Genomic DNA, 22,842 nt, shown 5'->3' on the forward strand with positions numbered 1-22,842 from the left:
GGGCTCATTATTTATATAACAGAAAAAAGAACAACCACCAAACAGTTCGTTGGAATCGTTCTTAGAACTTGTTTTGAGAAGAACAAAGTTACAGTAAAGTTTTTCAAAAAAAGCTCCAAATCAAAAGGAAATAACTATATATTTTTAATTGTTAATGACAAAATAGACATTCAATTAAGAGATGTCATTTCAGTTGTGCAAACATTCAAAGTAAACAGAGGGCATAATACTTATTCTAATGAACTAAAGAAATGATTTTCACCGACCTATTTTAAATAACATTTTGTTTATTTCTTATATAAAAAAAATTATGTTTTTTAAATATAAGAAACGAAAAAAAAAAATTTTCTTACATTAAAAAAGCTTTTTCTTTTCAATAGTGGTTCTTTATGTGCCCGATTTACGGTTCAAATCCTCTAGCACTCTCTAACTTAAGCCAAACATTGATTTTTAATGGGTGGCTTCTGATACCCCTTTTTATGGAGTAAGTAAAGCCACAATGTTATTAATTTTTTATTTAAAAAATAAATATTTCTGCCCAATTATAAGTATATCTTTAATATATGACCACACACGCATGTTTCGCAATATTTATTTAACTTATAAATTAAAAGGTCTGACTTGGGAAGAAGTTTGACAGTATACAAATCTCAAATATGAGATGAATAAAAACAATAAACAAGCATTAAGTAGCTATAAATCAAAACCAGCTAACATTAAACAATAACACTGATAAACAAATAAAATTTTATTGTGCATATCTTGTTAACTAGGTGGTTTTTTAAAACAAATTAAAATGTGCTGATTTCAAATATGCAAACCATTTTTCACCATCACGTCAAGTTGTAAAGATATTTGGGTTCAAATCTTTAGTATTTAAGGTAAAGTCCCTAATATTGTCGAAATAAAAGTTATTCAAAAGTATGTCAACCTGGGTCTCAAAAGAAGCGTATTTTCATAGAGATTTTAGAAAAGATAAATATTTTTACTTAAAATTTATTGACAAAAATAATTATGTGAAAAAATGCTAAAGACTTTTAAAAAAATTTTAACAAAATATTTCTCAGCAATAATACAAAAAGTACTTATTTTTATTACAAACAAATACCATTTTTAAAATCTCTATGAAAATACTTCTTTTGAGACCCAGGTTGACATACTTTTGAATAACTTTTTTTTCGACAATATTAGGGACTTTACCTTAAATACTAAAGATTTGAACCCAAATATCTTTACAACTTGACGTGATGGTGAAAAATGGTTTGCATATTTGAAATCACCAAATTTAATTTGTTTTAAAAAACCACCTATTTGACAAGATATGCACAATAAAATTTTATTTGTTTATTAGTGTAATCTGATAAGACTGCGTATTTTATAGTAAACTAGCCTAGCCACGGCTCTGTTCGTAATACCCAGTGGCATAGCAAGGATTATTCTTGAAAATTAAACATAGATTTAGTTAATGTAACGATATCAGATTTAGAATATAGTTATGATTACAATTTATTATTTATTATTTGTCTTCAAAAACCACACTTTGCATTTTTTTTTACTTTTTTGCAAAATTTGGAGATTTTATTGCGGAAAATGTTCCTTATGAGCAGTATCAATGATATTTTGAAAAAATCAAACATGTGCCAAAGTATCTAACATCATTAGTAAAAACGCGTTTATCAAATGGTCTTTAAAAACAAATCGTTAACAATTAAGAAATAAAAAAGTTTTTTCAAATTTACCGAAAATGTTGATTTTTTAACATATGTGGTTTTTGCATATCACGATTTAATATTACTTATCAAATCAAAAAAAATATTTTGGGTGTTTAAAAAGCTTTTGTAATTTTCTTCTATAGTTTCTCTAATCAATCTTTTTTTGTTTTGTTTGTGTTTTGTTTCTTCGTTGAGAAGGAAAGACTATCAGATTTATTTTTTTTTGGTAAGTTTGGTGGAGCTTTTCCTAGAAACCTTGAAAGCAGTGCGAACTCAGTCAACTGATATCAACCTGTTCTATTTTTCCTCTTTGTTGTTGTAACAATGGACATATTGCTGCATCATGCCGACGGCTATTTCCGAATGGTCATTGACAACAATAAGGCTACTGGCATAATTTTTAAAAATTTTAAACAAAGACTATGTATGCCAGTATTGCGGTGGAAGTGAAAGCCAGTCTTTTATTCTTTCTTTAGTTAAACCACTAAAAATAAAATATAAGATAGGAAAACTCATCTACTAAAGGGGCTAAGCTTGGTGGATTTTTCTCAGTACTAGCATCTTTTTCTTTCTCTTTTCTGATGTCTTTTTTTTTTTTTTCATTTTTAAAGTGTTCAGCCTCAGGCATTTTAAATGAAAAATTGCTGCTGCAATTTTTTGTTTTTTATGCGAAGGCAAGTTCTCATCCAATCGAGCTAGTGGAATCATAGTTGAGTTCAAGTACCAAGTGTGCTTACAAAGCGAATCAAGCATAGCATTAACTGCTTTTGGATTCCAACAAATATTTCTAGATTGATGCATCTGGTGGATAGCTTTAATATCTAAGTTGGGGGCCTTGACACATTACTCAATTCTTAATACCCCTTGGCATAAAAACAGACCACAAATTCCTCGATAAGCTTGGTTTTCTTTTCAGATCACTTGGTACATAACCAAAATTAGGATGCTTCAAATAGGTTCTTAAATTTTTGAAACAATAAGTTTTCTGGTCCTGTAGTTAGCTCATTTGTTGTATGTTTCCCAAAATGCTTCATTCTTAATTCTGTTATGTGATGCCTGCATGCTGATTTTAAAAGATATTTATTTAAATCGTTAGATATCTTTATGATTGAACCATTTTTGATCCCGGTATTGCTTGCAGTTCTATCAAAACAAAGGCCTCCTACTTTTGTATCAATTTTATATTACTTTAGTAGGTTCATAATACCTGTATATTGATCCTCACCAGAAGAGGAAGTTAAAGGAAGAACACCTAGTAGATGCGTCTCACCCTTAATGTTCACAAGAACTGCCAACCTGTCAATCTTGAACTTTCTTCCTGCATTAACTTCATAAAGAGTTTTTCCATCAAACTGTATAACATATGGATAAGGAGAAGCTTCTATTGAATTTTTAACGTTCTCTTTTGCTAAGGTTGACATATTTTGATTTGCTAATTTCATTTTTCTAAAAGCTGTTCTTTTACTGCAATGTATATTTGCAAATTCAACACCAGCTTCAGTTAAAATGGCACTTGTCATTTTTTGCAAAACATTTGGCGAAATATCACTTAACGTAGCCATTAGGGAAACATTCCCGTCATACACATCTATTGGAATTTTTGCAGTTACTGTACAGTTAGATTGAGATAGTTCTTTTTGATAATAGTTATTAGGCTCAAAATCAGAATAATAAGATGAATCAGAACTAAATTCAGAATTGAGTTCAATTCTATAATTAAATTTTGTTGATCGCACATCCTTCGTTCTATTTTTCTTTCTGTTACTCTCTGCTGTCTACAAGCATAAAATAATGTTAATTATAACAAAATGTTTTATAAGAAAAATATCACTTAATACTTTTAATTTTTAAGTTTTACCTTTCTACTAAATTTCTTATCCTCTGTCCCAAGAATAAACTTTATTTCTCCTTCCTGATCTTCCAAAAACATTAAGTATGCGATATTATATTTGTAATAATCAAACATTTTTTTTATCAAACATTATCGATAAAAAAAATCAAATACAATAGTAAACAATTAGAAAAGGAATTAATCGAAAATTATATTTTAAAAAAAACACATCGAAAACTTGAAGATCGTTCACGTTGAAATAATCTACGAATCAATGGTTTGCACGAAGACGAAAAAGAAACTTGGGGACAAACAGAAGAAAAAGTCCATTTATTTTTCAAATGTGTTGAAGATATTGAAATGGTGTTGAAGATATTGAAATCGAGCGTGCCCATCGCACTTGGCAAAAGAAAGACTGAAAACCTCACACAATAGTTCTCAACTTTCAATGATATAAAGATAAAGTGAAAGTATTAAAAGAAGTAAATCGATTAAAAGATACAAATATTTTCGTTAACCAAGACTTAACACTTGAAACCATTGCTATCATGAAAAAATTGTTTACTGACGTTAAACGAAGACGCTTAAACGGAGAGAATGTTGCGGTTGGGTACGATAAAATTATTTGTTTTAAAAAATCTATTTATGATATCAATAGAAAATTCACATTCTTAAAAAGAACTCTTTTAATCATAAATAAAAAAATCATGGCTGCATTAATTTTGAATATTTCGCGTTAAATTTTTTTGAAAAAGAATTTTTTTCCCAGGACGAAAACTCAGACCCCGACAATAATTTCTATTCTGAGACTTTTTCAGATTTCTATTATATTTTTCCAAGCGAACTAGAAGAGTATCTTTTTAAGAATGTTATTGACAAAAAATCGAATCAAATTAGAATGCTCCACCTTTATATAAGAAGTCAAAATAGTGACTTTGATTTTTTCAAAACAGTGAATTTGAAACTTTAAAATCTACTCGAACGATAATTAAACGATAATTTTCATTTACTCGACTAGATTATTTATTTACTAGTCGAGAAGGAAACTTCGTAATAGCAGAGCTAATCGAGACGAGTTCCCTTCGTACCGAAGAACTACTCATACGCTGAGTAGGCCGGGATTTGAACCTGCAATTCTGCTGCTACGGCCAATAATCAATCCGAACTTTTAGCAGCGCTTTAACCAACTGAGCTATCCCGGCTACAAATTTTGAAACCCTATACAAGCTCAGAATAGACAGAAATATGAGCAATCTGATTCGCTGATTTTGAAAGAGAGGCAAGTGCACATTTGTTGAAAAATATATTTAAAATCTATAAACATATTTTCGAAATAAATTTCATAGTGGGGTCATCCATAAAGGACGCCACTTTAAGTTAAACAAATGGGAAGAAGTAGGAGAATGTTGGCTTTTGTGCGCAGAGACTTTATGTGTAAGATAGCGCCATATGTTCAATGAAAATCTCTGCGGAAGAGAGCCAATAAACTTCTACTTCTGGTTAGTAATTAAATTCTAAATGACGTCCTTTATGGACGACCCCAGAAATGATAAACTAAGTTTATCAATACAAGTTTTGTGTTACTATCAACTCAGGAAGTTTATTTTAGTACTCTTCAGAGTACTTTAAAGATATCAAAATCTATTTGTACAAGAGAATTTCGACCTGTAAAAATCTCAAAATGTCATTAAAGTTTACCTTGGTGTTGGAGTTTTTATCTGTTGTTAATTAAAGAAATGGAAAAAAAATGTACGTGCTAAAGTAAATTCGAAAAGATTTATAAATGTATTTCTCGTAAAATATGTTCTTGGCCTTGAAGCATGCTCAAATACGCAGTTTATATACAGTTGTACGAGACTACTTGTGAAGTACTTTTGCATATAAAGATTATGTGCAGTTTTACCAGGCTACTGGTGAAGAACTTTATTTATAAATTTATTTATATGTTAATTATAAAGAGTTGAACATTAGAGTTTTTAAACAAAGAAATTTTTACTGATTGCAAAACTAGCTTACATGTTCCATGTCAATATATGAGCTCTGAGGAGATTTTGTCTTCATGTTTTGTTTCAACCATAGTTTTAAGGAGACTAATATATTTTTTTACTACATTACTCTAATAAAACATCGTTTTAAACCATTTAATACTTTTTAAAAATTCAGAAAAATATTGGCAGGCTACATTAGCTCATATTTAAATATTTGAAAATTTAAAAAAAGAAGTGAAATTTATATCTTAGTCTACTGAACAGTATTTTTTTGTACAGTTACATACACAACACTGACATTAAAAGCAAGAAAAAGTATTGAAGTCAAATAAGTTGTCCAAATAAAAGTGAATTATGGCAAATGATTGTGGCATTTTTTGTATTGTAATTATTGAAAAAAAAAAGATTGAAAAAAACCAAACTAAGCGGTTAAAATCAAACGTTGAAAAGAAGAGTAATAAAAAAATACAATAAAATTATCAAAAACAAAGAACAAAATTAGTTGTCATGAATATTTTTGTTATTATCAAATGTGTTTCGTATGTACAAACTCTTGAAATATTCAACTTGAATTTGCATGTGTGCAATTTTGCAAGAATTCAATGTCCATGTTCTTTAAAGCATGCTCAATACAAAGTTTATATGCAGTTGCACCAGATTACTGGTAAAGTATTTAAAGTATGCAAAGTATAAGTTTTAGGCTGAGACAGAGGTTGTTCTAAACTCGTTACTGCATCTTTACACCAACCTGTTAATTATAAATATTTTAACATTTAAATTTTTGGAAAAAGAAAATTTTTACAGATGTTTTACCAAATTTACATGTTTCATGTAAATCTACAAACTCTAAAGAAGTTACTGTTTAACCTAAATTTTGAAAAGACTGATAAGTTGTACGTCAATTTTTTTCTTTACTTAACTTTAATAAAACATCATTCTTAAACCTTCAAACACTTTGTGAAAAATTAAAAAAAGTTTGGTTGGGTATTTTAACTTATAAATAAATAAAGTAAAAATTACATATTAATAATCTATTGAAAAATGTAACAAAAAAAGTGATATTTATTTGTTTTTCTACTGAACAGTTCTTTTGTACAGTTGCATATAAGCGTTGATATTACAAACTAGCAAAGAGTATTGATATTAAAAAATTTAACCAAATGAAGGCGAATTATGTGTTATGGCAATTATTGTAATAAAATAAACTATATCAAAACAAGCTTTAACATTTGAAGAAGTTTTTAAAAAAAATTTATTAATATTGCTTCAAGATAAAACATGACATGTTTCTATTTTTATATTATTAAACAAGAGGTATTCACAGAAATTCAAGAAAAACACACTCGATTATATCGGTTATACCAAAGATTACATAATAAAACTATTCATAAAACTTGGAAATATAAAAGTTAAATATTTCTGCTCTAGAAAAAGAAAAAAAAGTTTTTTTTTCAATTTTTTTTTCTTTCTTAATGAGTTTATAATGTAAAATAAATTGATAACATAATAAATGTAAAATTTATCAAACTTTGTTGCTTTATTTGATATTATTTACCATCAGTTGCTATTGAAGGGTAAACATATTTTACCAATTATAAAATACAATAACCAATATTTTGTTCAAGTTAAAAGCTATATATCAACAAACATGTGCTTTATATGTATTGACTTTTGAATTAATATAAACAACAATTTGAACTTATATGTTTGCAATTTTTCTTGTTTATACCTTTTCACACTTAGTTTTTTATATAGGTATGGTAAGTTAAGAGTTATTCATTTTTGTAATCAGTTTACTTTATTAAAATACACTTGTGGATATCAGGTTATAAATTTTTTCTTATAGCATATTATGCTACAATACTTTTGTAATCTTTCATTACTATACATTACCAAAGGCAATCTAAATCAGCTCTTGCTCACAATTGCTTTTATTTTGAGTGTGTTGCAAATTATCTGGGCTAGCTATAACAATCAATAAGCAATATTCTCAAACTTAAAATGTTTTAATGATGTATACAATTTATATATGGGAATAATAGAGGTAAAGTTCTGAAAAGAAATTAGATTATTTTTAAAAATATTTTTCTTGTTATATGATAGGATTAATGGGAACTTAATTTAAAAAAACTTCTATCAAGTTAATAATATTCAATTGATAATACTAGGTAAATTTTAAAGCTGTTTTAAAAAAGGTAAATTTACTAGGTTAATTTTAAAACTGTTTTTAAAAATCTATCGTAGGAGAATCACAGCATAGTCAAGTTTTAACATCTGGTTTATAGTTTGTTACAATGGTTGTCATTTTTATATCTTAGAGTTATAAAAACCATTAGGATAACAAACAAAATTTTTTAAATCTTTATTTTTAAAAAAATATTATGAAAATCACGGATGTTTTGAGTTGTGAAGATTTGTAAAAGCATAAGTTTTATATTGTACAAAATCCGATAGAAAAATCATACTTTTTTTGTTATTATTATTTGGCAATTACTAAGTTTCACTTTTATTAATTAATACTTCATAGTCATTACTATTTATTATTATTGTTGTATATTTAATAATATTTTAAAAAATTTTAAAGTTTATTGTTTTATACAATTATTATATGGAACCTATGATATGTCACTAAAGTTTTATTTTTTCTTGTTTTGTCTTTTTTCAAAAAAATAAATATGAAGATTTTATATCAATCAAGATTTCTTCGTATAAAAAATCCACTGAACAGTAAGTTTTGTAAATGCTTGATGATAAAAGTTAAAATAGATCTACTTTTACATACCCAAAAGCTAGCAAAAAAAAGATATTTTAACAACATAATTTTAATCTTACACCACCAATATGTGTAAAATCATTTAAAAGGTATGTAGATGATATCCATTCCCGTTTTATAAATGAGGCAGAATCAGAACGTTTTCTCGACTTGTTAAATAATCAACACACAAATATCAAATATACAATTGAAAAAGAAAGTGATTCACACGCAATAAATTTTCTCGATCTCTCAATAACAAATAACAAATCCGGAGCATATCTTTTTAATATCTATCGCAAAGATGCAATTACTAATGTGCAAATAAAGCCGCATTCTTGTCACGATCCAAAAATAATTTATGGTGTATTCAAAGGTTTTATCCAAAGAGCTTTTGCTTTATGCAGTAAAGAACACATATATCATGAAATACCGTTTCTTATAGAAATGTTTATAGAAAATGGTTATAATAAAAAAGTACTTCAAAACATTGCCAAAAAAATAAAAAAACAACAAGCAAAATAATCAACAAAACAACAACAAAAACATCAAAAAAACTAGAACTTGATTATATTTCTCTACCATGGATACCATAACTAAGTAACTAATTAAAAAAGATATTTAAAAATGCAGGCTATACTCCAGTTTTTAAATCACCTAAAAACCTTCAACAATTAATAACTCAAAAAAACAAACCTTAACTTCCCAACAACTCTTATCCAGGAGTCTACATACTGGAGTGTTCGTGTGGAAGATGAAATGTCTCTTCTATGTAGGTGAAACAAAACTCAAGGTTTCAACTTTTCCAACATCAAAAACATACCTTTGAAGGAAAATGGAAAAATTCGGCCACGTTTGGGCATTCCAGAAATTGCCATGGTGCCTTTGGCTGGAACAAAAACAACACGGTTAAAGTAAAGGTAGACTGTTTTAAGAGAAAAGTGAGAGAGTCCTTGGAAATACAGTATCACCAGTGTTCTCCAAATGAAAGCGTTTTAAATGAAGATGCCGGTGATTAAGTCACATTCCCGTTTTGGATACCTCATTTTTCTTATTTAAGACGCTAGAACACATTACATAGAAGTTTTATTATTTGTTTGTTTTTTAAAAGATTTTTATTTTACTCAAATAACGAGGGTATATATAACCCCAAGAAATATTGTATTTTAATATAAAGAAATTTAACAGGATAATTTTACATACTATAACAGGTGTTTTAACTTAATTATATTAATCAATACGTTTTTTGACATTTGTTTTGATTAAAACTTACGCGCAAAAGCCTCTCTTTCAAAATCAGCGAATCAGATTGCTTAAATCTCTGCCTATTCTGAGCCTGTATAGGGTTTCAAAATATGCATCCCGGCTCTTTTTTTATCGCTTAAATTATCGCTTATCACTTAAATTATCGCTTGTTGTTAGAGACGATTTGAGCGAATCAGATAGCGGCAAAGAAGTTATAACAACTAAAATTGAAAACAACCAAACAAAAAACTTATCAATTAGCTTTTGTTACCGACGACCTGCTGGTGTGAGTGAAAACCTTAGCATGTTTTTGCAAACCATCTTTAAAAAAGGTGATGCCGAAAAGAAAAAAATATTTTACTTGGGGATTTTAATATGAATTGTTTTCTTTATAACAATGACTATAGAATAAAAAAATTTTATGACAAATTTTTTGAAACAGGATTAATCCCTCTCATCAATTGCCTACAAGAGTAACTATAAACTCAGCGACATTAATAATATTATTTCAACTAATGTTTTTAATAATGGTATAAAAAAAGGCATTTTAAAAACTGATATAACGGACCATTTTCCCATTTTTGTAACAATTGATACATATATAGCAAAAAAAACATTGAAAAAGTATTAAAGAAACATATTATTAATCAGAATAACCTTAATTTATTCAAAGATCAGCTATCCTTACTCCATTGGAATAATATTAACATAAATGATAATGCAGACAACATATGAAACTTTCTTCAAAACTTTCTATTCTGTATACGACGCTGATTTTACCATAGTTGAAATAATAGCAAAATCTAAGAGTTTGAATTCTCCTTCGATTACTAAGGGGCTTTAAAAATCTTTCAAAATCAAACGTTATTAAAAAAGCAAAGCAAAAGCAAAAGTTATTAAAAAATTTCCAAAAACAAAAACAACGGCAAACGAAAAAATTTGCGAAAACTATAAATACTTATTTGAAAAAATTCAAAAAAACTAAAAAAGAATTATTACTCGGAATTACTTTTAGGAAATAATGAAGGAAATTACAGAAAAACAAAAATCATGCTTTGGTTTTCTGCCACAAATGATTAAAATTGATAACACTAGTATATTTGAACCAAACGCTATATCGCATGAATTTTTTACTAAAATTGGTCCTAAACTATCAAATAAGATTCCTGTCACCAGAACTTTATTTACTTTACATAACTTTAGTGACTTCTTATTACCCTTCGATAAGTGCATATGCTCTGATGACCTCTCAATAGAAATAAAATGTGCACCAGACAAAATAAATAGAAACAAAATGTGGACCAGACAAAATAAATAGAAACAAAATGTGGACCAGACAAAATAAATAGAAACAAAATGTGGACCAGACAAAATAAATAGAAACAAAATGTGGACCAGACAAAATAAATAGAAACAAAATGTGGACCAGACAAAATAAATAGAAACAAAATGTGGACCAGACAAAATAAATAGAAACAAAATGTGGACCAGACAAAATAAATAGAAACAAAATGTGGACCAGACAAACTAAATAGAAACGTGATTAGAGATTGCTTTGAGCTACTAAAATATGTTCTTTTCAAAGTTTTCAATTAAACAAAGAATTTTTCCAAAACAATTAAAAATTGCCAAAGTTACACTTATTTATAAAGAGGGTGGCCAATCCAAAATAGCTAATTATCGCCCCATCTCTATACTTTCTGTATTTTCAAAAATCTTAGAAAGAATTATGTGCAACAGAATATATAAAAACCTTGACAAAAATAACCTACTCTATGTTAATCAATTTGGTTTTAAAAAGGATAGCTCAACAGAGCATGCAATTATCTAATTTCTAAATGAAATTTCAAAATCTTTTGAACAATCAAAATATATATTAGGTATCTTTATCGACCTATCGAAGGCCTTCCATACGGTTGACCATCACATCCTACTCGAAAAACTGAAATACTACGGAGTAAATAACCAAGTGATAAGGAGGTTCAGAAGTTACTTAACAAAAAGAAAATAATTTGTTGTTGGTAATGACAACTATCACAACAATTGTTTAAATATAACCTGTGGAGTTCCACAAGGTTAATATTTAAACAATTCCTCGGACCCCTCCTTTTTTTAATCTAAATAAAACAGCTAATGTGATAAGCATCATGTTCGCTGATGATACTAATTTATTCATCTTTAAGAGTGATATTAGCGAACTTTTTGCGACCGTAAATAAAGAACTTAATCTTTTATCCCACAGGTTCAAATCTAATAAATGAACATTAAATACTGACATTACTAAATGGACTCTCTTTGATTCGTTTAGGAAAAAAATATTTTTACCCTTAAGCTTGCCTCAGATCTTTATTGATGAAATTGAAATACAGAGTTTTAAACAAAGCTCAAAATTATCTCAATAAGAAAAACTTAAGACAACTTTATTTCTCATTTATTCACTGCTACATAAACTGCGCTAATATTGCCTGCGGAAGTACTGAAAAAAGTAAATTACATCGTCTTTATTGCTGTAAGAAACAAGAAATTCGCATAATTAACTTTACTGATCGTTTTTCTCATTGTAAACCTTATTTTATTGAAACAAAAATTTTAAATATATTTGAACTCAACGTTTTAAAAATTTTATGCTTTGTTTATATTTGGAAAAACAATATAACCCCCCTCCCCCCCCCCCCCACCTTCACCATTAAAAAAAAAACACAGTCTTAAAAAGCATTTTTTTAACGAACGTTTTTGTCAAACAAATTTTAATCAATTTTGTCTTGCCGCATCTATGAAACAAACTTGTCTAAGGGGAGACCGGGGTTAGTTGGAACGTTTTTTTTTTATTTGTGAACTTATGACCAAAATGTATATATTTAAAAAAAAAAATTTTATTGCTAATATTAATACTAATTACTAAAGCATACAATATTCGCTAAAAATAATTAAATTTAACCATGAGCGAGACTAGGTTTTTTCAAACCGAGACGAGACCGAGACAAGAAGTTAGTACTTCTCGTGAGACCGAGAACGAAACGAGACGAGAAATTTAACAATTTTTGAAAACAAATTTATGAAAATCCAAGTGAAAAAAAAAAATCTTAACATGGTTTTGACAAATAGACACAAATGACATTTGTCAAATGTAAACAACTTTTTCAAATATTGATTCAGAATTTTTTTGCCAAACTTTTCCAACTGAGCTAAAAACTCTCTCTGATTTAATTGAACTTGCTGGAATAGCTAAAATTTGTCTAGCTAATGAAGAGAGTTCTGGCAATGTATTTGAATGCAATTTCCACCAATCAAGAATCGGAAAGTCTTTTTTGGCATCAGGGAGATATTCATACTAGCACATTTTGCTCAAAATAGAATTCAGTTCAGATGTTGGCTCTTGTGTTTCAAGTCTGACGTTTAACTTGCGCTTCAGTTTTGAATTAGGGAACAAATCTGCTAAAAAGACTCTGGCAACAGGTTGGCACTCAACATTATCCTTAACCTGTGAGGCTAACCATTCTTTTATTGTTTGAAATTTTTTGAAGAGCTTCAAGTGAAGTCCCTTTAAAGCAGGATTTAAGTAGTTTGCTGCAGCACTCAATAAGTTTCCAGTGTGACAAAGAGGAAATCTTTTCTCAATGCAGCTTTTCAAGTTTTTTGCATACAAGACACCGTAGCCATTTTTTCCATCCGTCTCAATAAGTTGATCAATTTTGTCATGGATTAAATAAAGAGAATCGGCGACAGTGTTAATTGTTGGAATAGACTCAACCGACCACGTTTCTGTAGCTTCTTTAAGTGGTGCCAAAATTTCTACTGCTCCCTCGATTGATTTCCACTGTGATGCACTGATGGTCTTTGAAGAAAAATATCTTCATTTGCGCATAAGCAGATAATTGCACTCTTTAGATGTAGGACAGAAGCCATGCAATCCAGTTCACTATTCCATCTTGTGTCAACAGATTGGCGTAACTGTCTAAAATTGATTCCTTGAGCGTCTGATTCTGATTCAAGCAACTCAGCTGCAACTGTTTACTGGTGAATTAAAGAAGTCAAATCTTTGTATGTTTGCAACGCACCATCCATTCCAGCAGTCATTCCAAATGAGTCTCGAACTGCACATTGCAAAATATGATTGCTGCACAAGTATTGGTCAAGGCGCTTTGACAATTTGACTGCAAGTTTCATGTTTCTTGCCTGGTCGCTCACGCAGTACATTGGCAAATCAGCAGGCAAATTTAGTTCTTCTAAGAAAGAATCCAGCTTTCCTTCAATTAAGATACCTATGTGTCTGCCTGGGAACTGTTGGACATGGGGTGTCCAGTGAGATAGTCTCCAATTTTCGTCAATAGCATGAAAAGCCCCAGAGATGTAGCTGTCCTGAGCTCTAGAAGTCCAAAGGTCAGAAGTAAATGCAGCACTTTTTAGATTTGGCGTAATCTCCGTTATTATGCTCTTCGTTCCAGCTTGAACTTCTCTTGACCGAATTGAAAGCTTTCTTGAATATGTTGTTCTGTGATGAAGGCTCAGTTTAGGGTTTGCAATGTCAAATAATTTTCTTAAAACCTCTTCCTTCGACTACTGAAAAGGATGCCAGATCAGTGCAAAAGTAATCCAGCATTGTAGAGTTAAACTGTTTTTGAATGGTATTGTCTTTGCCATATTTGGACTTTGTTTCAAGCATTTCGACCATGGTTAGTTGTTTCTTCTTAGGAAGAGGAAGAAGAGAGTCGTCAGTTTTTTCAGAATACTCAACGTAATCTTGGCTGTGTTTTTTTTTTTGAGGTGACGATGAAGTCCGCTTTTGTTTCCATCTTTTGTTTTCAAAGACTTTTTGCACGTCTTGCATTCAGCACCGTCACTTGTTTTTTGAAAATATCTCCAGATTTTGTTTTTTCTTGGTGACATTTTTGATCGTTGAAATGAGGCAAGAATATTTCTTTTCAATATGAACAATATGTGTCAAGTTGAATTCCACTGGTAAACTAATGAAATTAAGTCGAAAGTGCACCATTTTATACAAAAAGTTTTTGTATTTAAAATCTAATTAAAAATATTTAAAATCTAATTAAAATTTTTTAATTAGATTTTTTTTTTAAATCTAATTAAAAAATCTAATTAAAAATCTAATTAAAAATTTAATTTGTTTTTGTCAAAAACAAATTAAATTTTTAATTAGATTTATTAAAATCACGGAGTCAAAATATTAATGAATTAAAAAACAAATTATTAAGCATTTTGTAAATTATAATAATTTTTAATTTGGAAAATAATACAATATTTAAGTCTCGTTCTACTTCTCGCGAGAATTTTCTATTTCTCGTTTCTCACGAGAAGTCCCATTTCTCACGAGAAACGAGAACGAGACGAGATCTCGCTCATGGTTAATTAAATTTAGTTATGTAGTTTTTAATATATCTTTGATGAGAGAGCTGTAAAAAAATGTTCTAACACCCCGCCATTGGGGCTAGTTGGAATAGACATTGGGGTTAGTTGAAACATAATATGAAAGTTTAAAATACGGCATGTTTAGTAATAAAAAATGCACTTTAACAGAACACAAGAATATTATATATCGTATATTAAAAAAATAATTTAAATTTAAACAACAAACTTTTTTGAAAAACTAAATAAAAGAACTTTTAAAATGTTTAAGTTTTAAACTCACAAACATAGATTTGTAAAGAGTTGAAAACCATTGTTTTTAAGAATTCAATTGATATTTAAAAGCCGCAACTAACGGATTGTGTTCAAAATAATAAAGAACAAGCCGTTGTCAACGACGGGCTGTAGCAATATTTAAATAAAGGAAAACATATGCTAAAGAATAAGATCCTTGATTTAAACTCTAATTTAGTATGCCAGTATGGATAATTATAAAATAACAAAAATAATCTATGAGCGATAATAGAAGGAATATACTTGATGCCTTAAAACAAAAATGTTCCAACAAACCCCAATCACAACGTTCCAACAAACCCTCATTAAACCAGTGCGTTCTTAAACTATTTAATTAAGGTATCCAATGCACAAAACACTATAAAAAGCGCATTAAAAGAAAGCCCACAAAAAATACTACTTAGATGTTATTATCTTTTATAATACAAGATTACAATTAATAATATAAAAATCATAAAAAGTTACTTTTATGTGTACAATTCTCTAAAACCTTGAACAACAACTTAATTTTCGCAATCTATTTTATCCAACAACAAAATAATATGTATTTTAATTCTTGAAACCTTCGTTTCTTGTTTGTAATAATAAACTGCTCGTTAATCGGCGCAAAAGATTAATGTTTCAACTAACCCCGTGTCTCCCCTATACTTTACAAGGTATTCATAAATTAATTTGTTTATTGTTTTTAAGGTTCCGATGATAAGATCTTAGTGATCTTCTTTCGGAAACCTAGTTTACACTGTTATCACGCTTTGTAAAAATATATTTGTAAAGTACTTTTAATAGTTTATTTTATTGTATCACGACTAACATTGTAAACTGAAAAAAAAAAATGTTATAAACTATATAAAGCAGAATTAAAACTGCGGAGCGAAATTATTATATACCATATAATAATTTATATATATGCTTTTTACGCTTTGAAAATAAAACTTGTTTTATTGTCAGCATGAACGTGTAAAATAGTTTTTTATAACTGTTTAAAGTGATTTAAACATTTACACAATATATAAACATATTGTAATATTTGCTTTTACATTTTTTTAACAATTATGTTAGGTAAAAACAATTAGTACAAGTAATACCGTAATAGTATTAAATACGTTACTCGCTTATGATAACTTATAAAAAAATTATAACATAAGCTGTATTTTATAACAACAACTTAAGCTTTCGTAGATGGGGTAACTAAAACCACTTTTGAAGATCACTTTTTCTTGCCCAAGTGTGATCTTGAAGATCACAATATCTGCCCAAAGTCAGACCCTTAAATTTATTGGTTAAATAAATATTGCAAAACTTGGGTCGGTGGTAATATATTAAAGATATATATATATATTCACAAATTTAACATTTCAAAACCTGGGTCTTTAGGTAATATATTAAAAATATATATTCATAAATTAGCAGAAATATCTATTTGTAAATTTAAAAATAATAACATGAAGGCTTTAGTTACCCTGAAAAAGGGGTAACAAAAGCCATCCATTAAAAATCAATGTTCGGCTTTAATTAGAGATTGCTAAAGTAACTAAAGCATAAATTATATATAACAAGTAAAGAACAACTATTGGCAAGAGTAAAGCTTTATTATTTAAGAAAAAACATAAGAAATAAAATATTATTTAAAATAGGTCTGTTAAAATCAGTTCTTTAGTTCATATGGAAAAGTATGACGTCCTCTGTTTACTTTGAATGGTTGCACAATTAAAATTCTATCTGTTAACTGAATGTCCATTTTTTCATCAACAATCGGAAATATATAGGCATTTCCTTATGATTCGGAGCATTTTCTGAGAAACTTTACTGTAACTTCGTTCTTCTCAAAACAGGTTCTAAAAACGACTCCATCAACTGTTTTCTTGTTTTGTGTTATATGAAAGATGAACTCAACAATGACCTAAACATCAGGTTTAAGTTCCTCGTTAGAAACTCCTTTTTTGGGGATTCTTCTTTAGTCGCTTCTTCTAGTTTTAGATCTATTTTTCTAGTTGTAGTTCTTAACGTTTTTTTATTAACCGTTTGGAAAGATCTTTACCATTTCTTCTGAGAAAATTGTCAATAAAAACAACACCAGACATAACTGTTTTGAGTTTGATTTCATTAAGGCCGTACAGATCCAGGTAAGTTTTGGCTATTAGTCTTATGTCGTAAGAGAAAAAACCCACTTCTCGGACATGCTTATTCAGTCAGCTAATCTTTATTCTTCAGAATTAAGAACTGGAGGTCATTTTTTAATTTTAGCTTTCAGAGCAGCAGTGAGAGAAGATCTTGATATACCAAATTTCTCAGCAACCTTTCATAAAGAAGACCCTTTTTTTACTTCTTTTATAGTTATTTTCAGCATTCCATCTGTTTAATCCTTATACTTCTGGGTATAATCCTTATGCTTTCGTATATATAGTATGGGATAACAAAATCTACCTTTACGATGTGGCATGAAAAAAATTGCCTTTAAAAAATAAATATTATAACTATTTGAAAAAATATCACGGCAAAAGCAAGAATCAAGTTATAGGTTATAACCTTTTAAAAGTATGTAAAACACTTTTAAAAGGTTATAACCCTATAACCTTAGTAGTGCATTAGTATGTACCGTATGATCGATAGCCTAATGACTGAGATTATGTTTGTTGAGAGTTGTGAGAACTTAAGATAAAAAATACTTGTTCAGGGCAGAAGTTATGCGGGGTAGCTTTTTATCAAACTTGGGCAAATTTGGGCAAAATATATAGTTTTACAGTACATTTACCTTGATATCGTTTTAACAATCCAGACAAGTATTTGGAAAGCATGCCCAAGCTCCAGTCAGAAGAATACAAGATCACCTGTTAATACTAAGCAGTGTTGCCATTATCTCCATTTAGAATTTACCTTGAGCCCCGCTAGGCGCGGGTGGTATGAAGTAATACTTACATATAAGAAACAATATGTTTAAAAAATAGCAAATATATGTATGTATATATATATATATATATATATATATATATATATATATATATATATATATATATATATATATATATATATATATATATATATATATATATATATATATATATATATATATATATTGTATACATATGTTGAAACAAAAACAATGGAGCAAAAAAACCCTAAAACGTTTGCCCCTCCCCTTCTTTTACGTGAGGGTCCTGATGCAAAAAAAAATTTTATCTACTATTTTAAACTAAATTTAAATTCATAGACAGATTTTAATTTCTTATATAAGTATTGTAAATTACAAAAGTAATGACCATCCAAATTTTCCTACCCCTTCATAATGAGTGCGTTGTAAACTTTGCATGCTCGTAAATTTACGAAATTTTTGAATGAAATTTAAAATCTGTTTATGAATTTAAGTATAGTTTAAAATAGTAAATAAATAAAAAAATATTTTCTCAGTGTCTTCACGTAAGGGAAGCCGGGGGGGTGGCGTTTTATGACTTTTTATTTCAATGCCTCCTCCATCCCAACTTTTTGCAAGGCCTCCTAATTTGGCTTATAAACATTCTTAAGTTTGGAGTTTGTACAATGCGTGAATGTGTCATATCTGAAACATATATATAACACCTTAAAAATCCATAGATTTTAAAAATTACAAGAATTTGTTATTGCATATTCTGTTGTTGCTAATGGTGCTTGGAGTTTTCTAATTGGTATCATGGATCTTTGTGTTTTAGGAAAGTCAATTTTAGATATTTAAAAAGTTGTTTTTATAGTTTTTAATAACTTTCCCAAAGTATATATAAGGCCTTTGATTAACAATATTAATATTACTCAGGAAATTAGTCAGAATATAAAAAATCGTTATACTAAATAATTTAACCAAATATTTATGGTTTGTCAATATAAAAAAATTTGTTTGTTTAGCAAAAATAAAAAAATTATTTAATAATTTAAAAGTTAAATTAAAATATGATAAAGAAATACTATTTTATACAGTTTAAATAACTGTCTTTTATGTAGGAAGAATGTTTAAAAATATTTCCAAAACAAGGCACATCAGTATCAGTTTAGATACGGAGTATTATGAGAAACACTTATATTTACTTTTAATAAGTAATTATTTTTATATTTGTTAGACAACAAAGTCCATGCTTCCAGCAAGAAAAACTTACTGGTAAAATCATTTGTAAGTATTTTTTACTCTTTTCAGCTATAAATTTTGTAATACAGCCAGTGTCGTATTTAAATACCGTCGATTTACGTTTACATACGTTTACAATACGATTTTCGATATCGTCGGTATTGTTTAAACCTCACTTTTGATCTTTCGTGAAATTTAATTTTGAAGACCCTAAATGAATTTTTTTTTTAAACCATTATCAAAAAAAGTTTTATTCTTCTAATAATGTCAAATTAAGGTTTAATTATAAATAACACATTACTTGAATTTTTATTGTTTTATTATAGTTTTACCGATTCAAATATCAGAAGTACTTGGTTACGATCCTTTAACAAACTTACTTTATGGCAAAACGTTTCGAGAACATATCGTTCAATTGAATATTTACAGTAACAACTCTGTTTTTATTATTACCCAAGATAAATGGCTCAGTATTTTAAGTTCATTAAATTTTCAAAAAAATTTCAAAGAAACAATCTAATAATCTTTAGATACAGATAGCCGCAGTATCGGTTAAATTGAAATGACTTTTTTAATATTGTATTAGCAGCAGTAATTGTAATTTTAATTAAAAAAAAACGTAATTTTTTTTTATTTATTTTTAATTTTTTTTTTTCGATTTTAAAATAACATACTTCCTTTAAATTTATAAAAATAACTCCTAACAAAATATAAAATCAATTTTAAAAAGTTTTTTTTAACAAAAAAATATTTAACAAAGAAAATCACATACATTGAACCTCGTTTTATTTTTTAGAATTTGACCAAACGAGCCAAGTAGCTGAATGCACTTTTCGTCAACTAACGAAAAAAAGTAGTACTATTCGTCAAACGAAAAGTACTATTCGTCAAACGAAAAGTACTATTCGTCAAACGAAAAGTACTATTCGTCAAACGAAAAGTACTATTCGTCAAACGAAAAGTACTATTCGTCAAACGAAAAGTACTATTCGTCAAACGAAAAGTACTATTCGTCAAACGAAAAGTACTATTCGTCAAACGAAAAGTACTATTCGTCAAACGAAAAGTACTATTCGTCAAACGAAAAGTACTATTCGTCAAACGAAAAGTACTATTCGTCAAACGAAAAGTACTATTCGTCAAACGAAAAGTACTATTCGTCAAACGAAAAGTACTATTCGTCAAACGAAAAGTACTATTCGTCAAACGAAAAGTACTATTCGTCAAACGAAAAGTACTATTCGTCAAACGAAAAGTACCATTCGTTAAACTAATTTGTTAGTGAAAAATATGTTAAAATAGTAGTTGAACAAGTATAGTTAAAAATAGTAGGGGAAAGGCGCCTATGATGGCATAGCGCTTATGATGGCATACCGGTCATATTTCCATTAAAATTGGTTTTGGTAAAAAAATGATTAGACCTACATGACTATACTGAGTTTACATTAGTTTTAGTCAAGAAACGTCCCTTGTGCTTAGGTATTGTTTTTATAATCAACACAAATTGATTTTGGGATGTGCTGTTGTAGTTTTATTTCCTTCATATATTTAAGATTGTGATTTTACTATTAACTGTGCAGAAATGAAATTTTCATGCATTTTATATTCAAGTTTTGTGCATTTAGTGGAATAGTTACTTTAATTTTATTATTTGAACAAAGCAGACACAGCTTGTTTTAATGAAAATGATGACTTTTACCCATGATGGCATACTGACGAGTTGGGGGTGTTGAAATATTGACGAGTTGGGAAACCTTTTTTTTTATAAGAAAAACTTATTTTTAAGTAAAGTTAAAAGTAAGCGATGCTCCAAAATTTTTTTTTTTGATCCAAAAAATACGTAAAACGCAATATATCCTATGCGCATGCGCAAAATTTTACAATGCTGGTGTGTAGCATGAAATGGTAAATTAGGATGGTTTCGTGTAATTTCTGGCTTTTCTGAGGGAAGACTCTAAGGTTAAATGAAATCATTAAGTTACCCTCGATCCTAACTAGCCCCATCCTCCCCTATGTCATCATAGGAACAGTGGTTGCCTATGATGGCACACTTGTGCTTTTTTTTACAATAAGAATAACTTCTAAAAAAAATAAAACTGATGAAAACTCCCAGAGTAATTATTGTTCTAGATGTAACAAGAAATGTATCCATATCAAAACTTTTATTATTGGTCTTCAGGATACTGAATAATGAAGTTTCAAAGTTAAGTTTGCCATCATAGGCGCCTTTCCCCTTGTTGAACAATAATGATTTGGAAACAAGTTTAATGGAAGAAATGAAATACAAATTTGCGGAGATTAAAAACAGAAAAAGAACGTAAAAAAAGTAATTTAAAGATAACCGGGGTCGAAAAACCCGTTGATGAAAGTGATGATTGTGAACGAAAGGTTCACGATTTTATTATAACTAAATTTGATCTACAAGGTGATTTAGTTATAGAACGTGCGCATCGAGTTGGTAAAATCAATAAAAATGATACAACTAAAAAACCAGAATTATTGTTGTCAAGCTTTTAAAATTTAAGGACAAATCAGACAAAAACTATGGGAACAGCGAATTTATGTTAACGATAATTCTAACAAAAGAACAACTGAAGTACGTAAAAAACTATTTTCAGCAGCAAAAGAATTAGATCGAAAGGTAAATAGGCCAACGTTAATTATAATTAGTTAATAAACCGCGATTTTTAGGGAAATTCATTTATTTTATGGTTCTATCAAATTTGAGTTTAATACTGACAATTTCTTTCAGTCTGATAATTTTCTAATTAATGACCAATTCGACCCAGGCTTAAATTACAAAGCAACTGCCATTATTATTATGCCAATGAAAAAAAAGAATTTCCTAATGGAAAGTTTTATCACTTTCCATTTAAATATAAGAAGCATAAATTAAAACTTTGACAATTTTTATTTGAACATAAAAAAATCTCTTAATTTAATTTGTATGTCTGAGCATGAAAAAATCTTAGTTAATTTGCATGTCTGAAACCTGGTGCAACTAAGATAAGGCTAATCTAACTTAAATATATCTTTACCAGATTTCAAAATAACTTCCTTAGAGCATAAAAATAGATAGCGAGGCAGTGGTTTACTAATTTATTTTAGAGAATGCGTGCAGTATATTAATAGGCTTGACAAGAGCATTTCTGATGACGGTAAAGAGGTTTTAGCAGTTGAAATCCTAAACAATAAAAAAAAAGTGTGTTTATAAGTTGTTGCTATCGCCCACCTTCCGGCCGAATTAAAAGTTTTAATGTATTTTTAATTGATATTAAAAAAAAAAAACATTAATGAAAAAAAACTACTTATTGAGTGTTACTTGATAGGTGACATTAACTTGGAATATTTCCAATACCCCACCGATTGCGGCGTTAAAAATTTTTATAATGAGTTGTTGGAACACAGTGCATTTCCTATAATTAGAAAACCGTTAGTAAACAGCAAAGTTTTCCAAAAAAATCAATCATTAGAAAAAATAAAAGTATAATGTCACCATGGATCACAAAAGATCTAAGAAAATCTTCTAGAGTTAAACAAAAATTATACATTTAATATTTAAAAAC

The 22,842-nt window shown here is 28.6% G+C and overlaps 1 protein-coding gene across 4 annotated transcripts in view; it reads left to right on the forward strand.

Annotated features, from left to right (window-relative positions):
• LOC136077103 (uncharacterized) overlaps positions 1-20,054 on the forward strand; it is a 40,474-nt gene extending 20,420 nt beyond the window's left edge. Inside the window, exons 8-9 of one of the 4 annotated variants that reach the window (XM_065791676.1) lie at positions 19,272-19,321; positions 19,603-20,054. In XM_065791676.1, coding sequence (XP_065647748.1) covers positions 19,272-19,321; positions 19,603-19,796 — 244 coding nt within the window. In that variant the 3' untranslated portion in view covers positions 19,797-20,054. The remainder of the gene's footprint in view (positions 1-19,271; positions 19,322-19,602) is intronic. The other 3 variants (XM_065791675.1, XM_065791678.1, XM_065791677.1) reach the window with 3 other exon arrangements.
• The last annotated feature ends 2,788 nt before the right edge of the window (positions 20,055-22,842 follow it).

Source organism: Hydra vulgaris, chromosome 02, assembly GCF_038396675.1.
Source record: "Hydra vulgaris chromosome 02, alternate assembly HydraT2T_AEP".
Lineage (NCBI taxonomy): Eukaryota > Metazoa > Cnidaria > Hydrozoa > Anthoathecata > Hydridae > Hydra > Hydra vulgaris.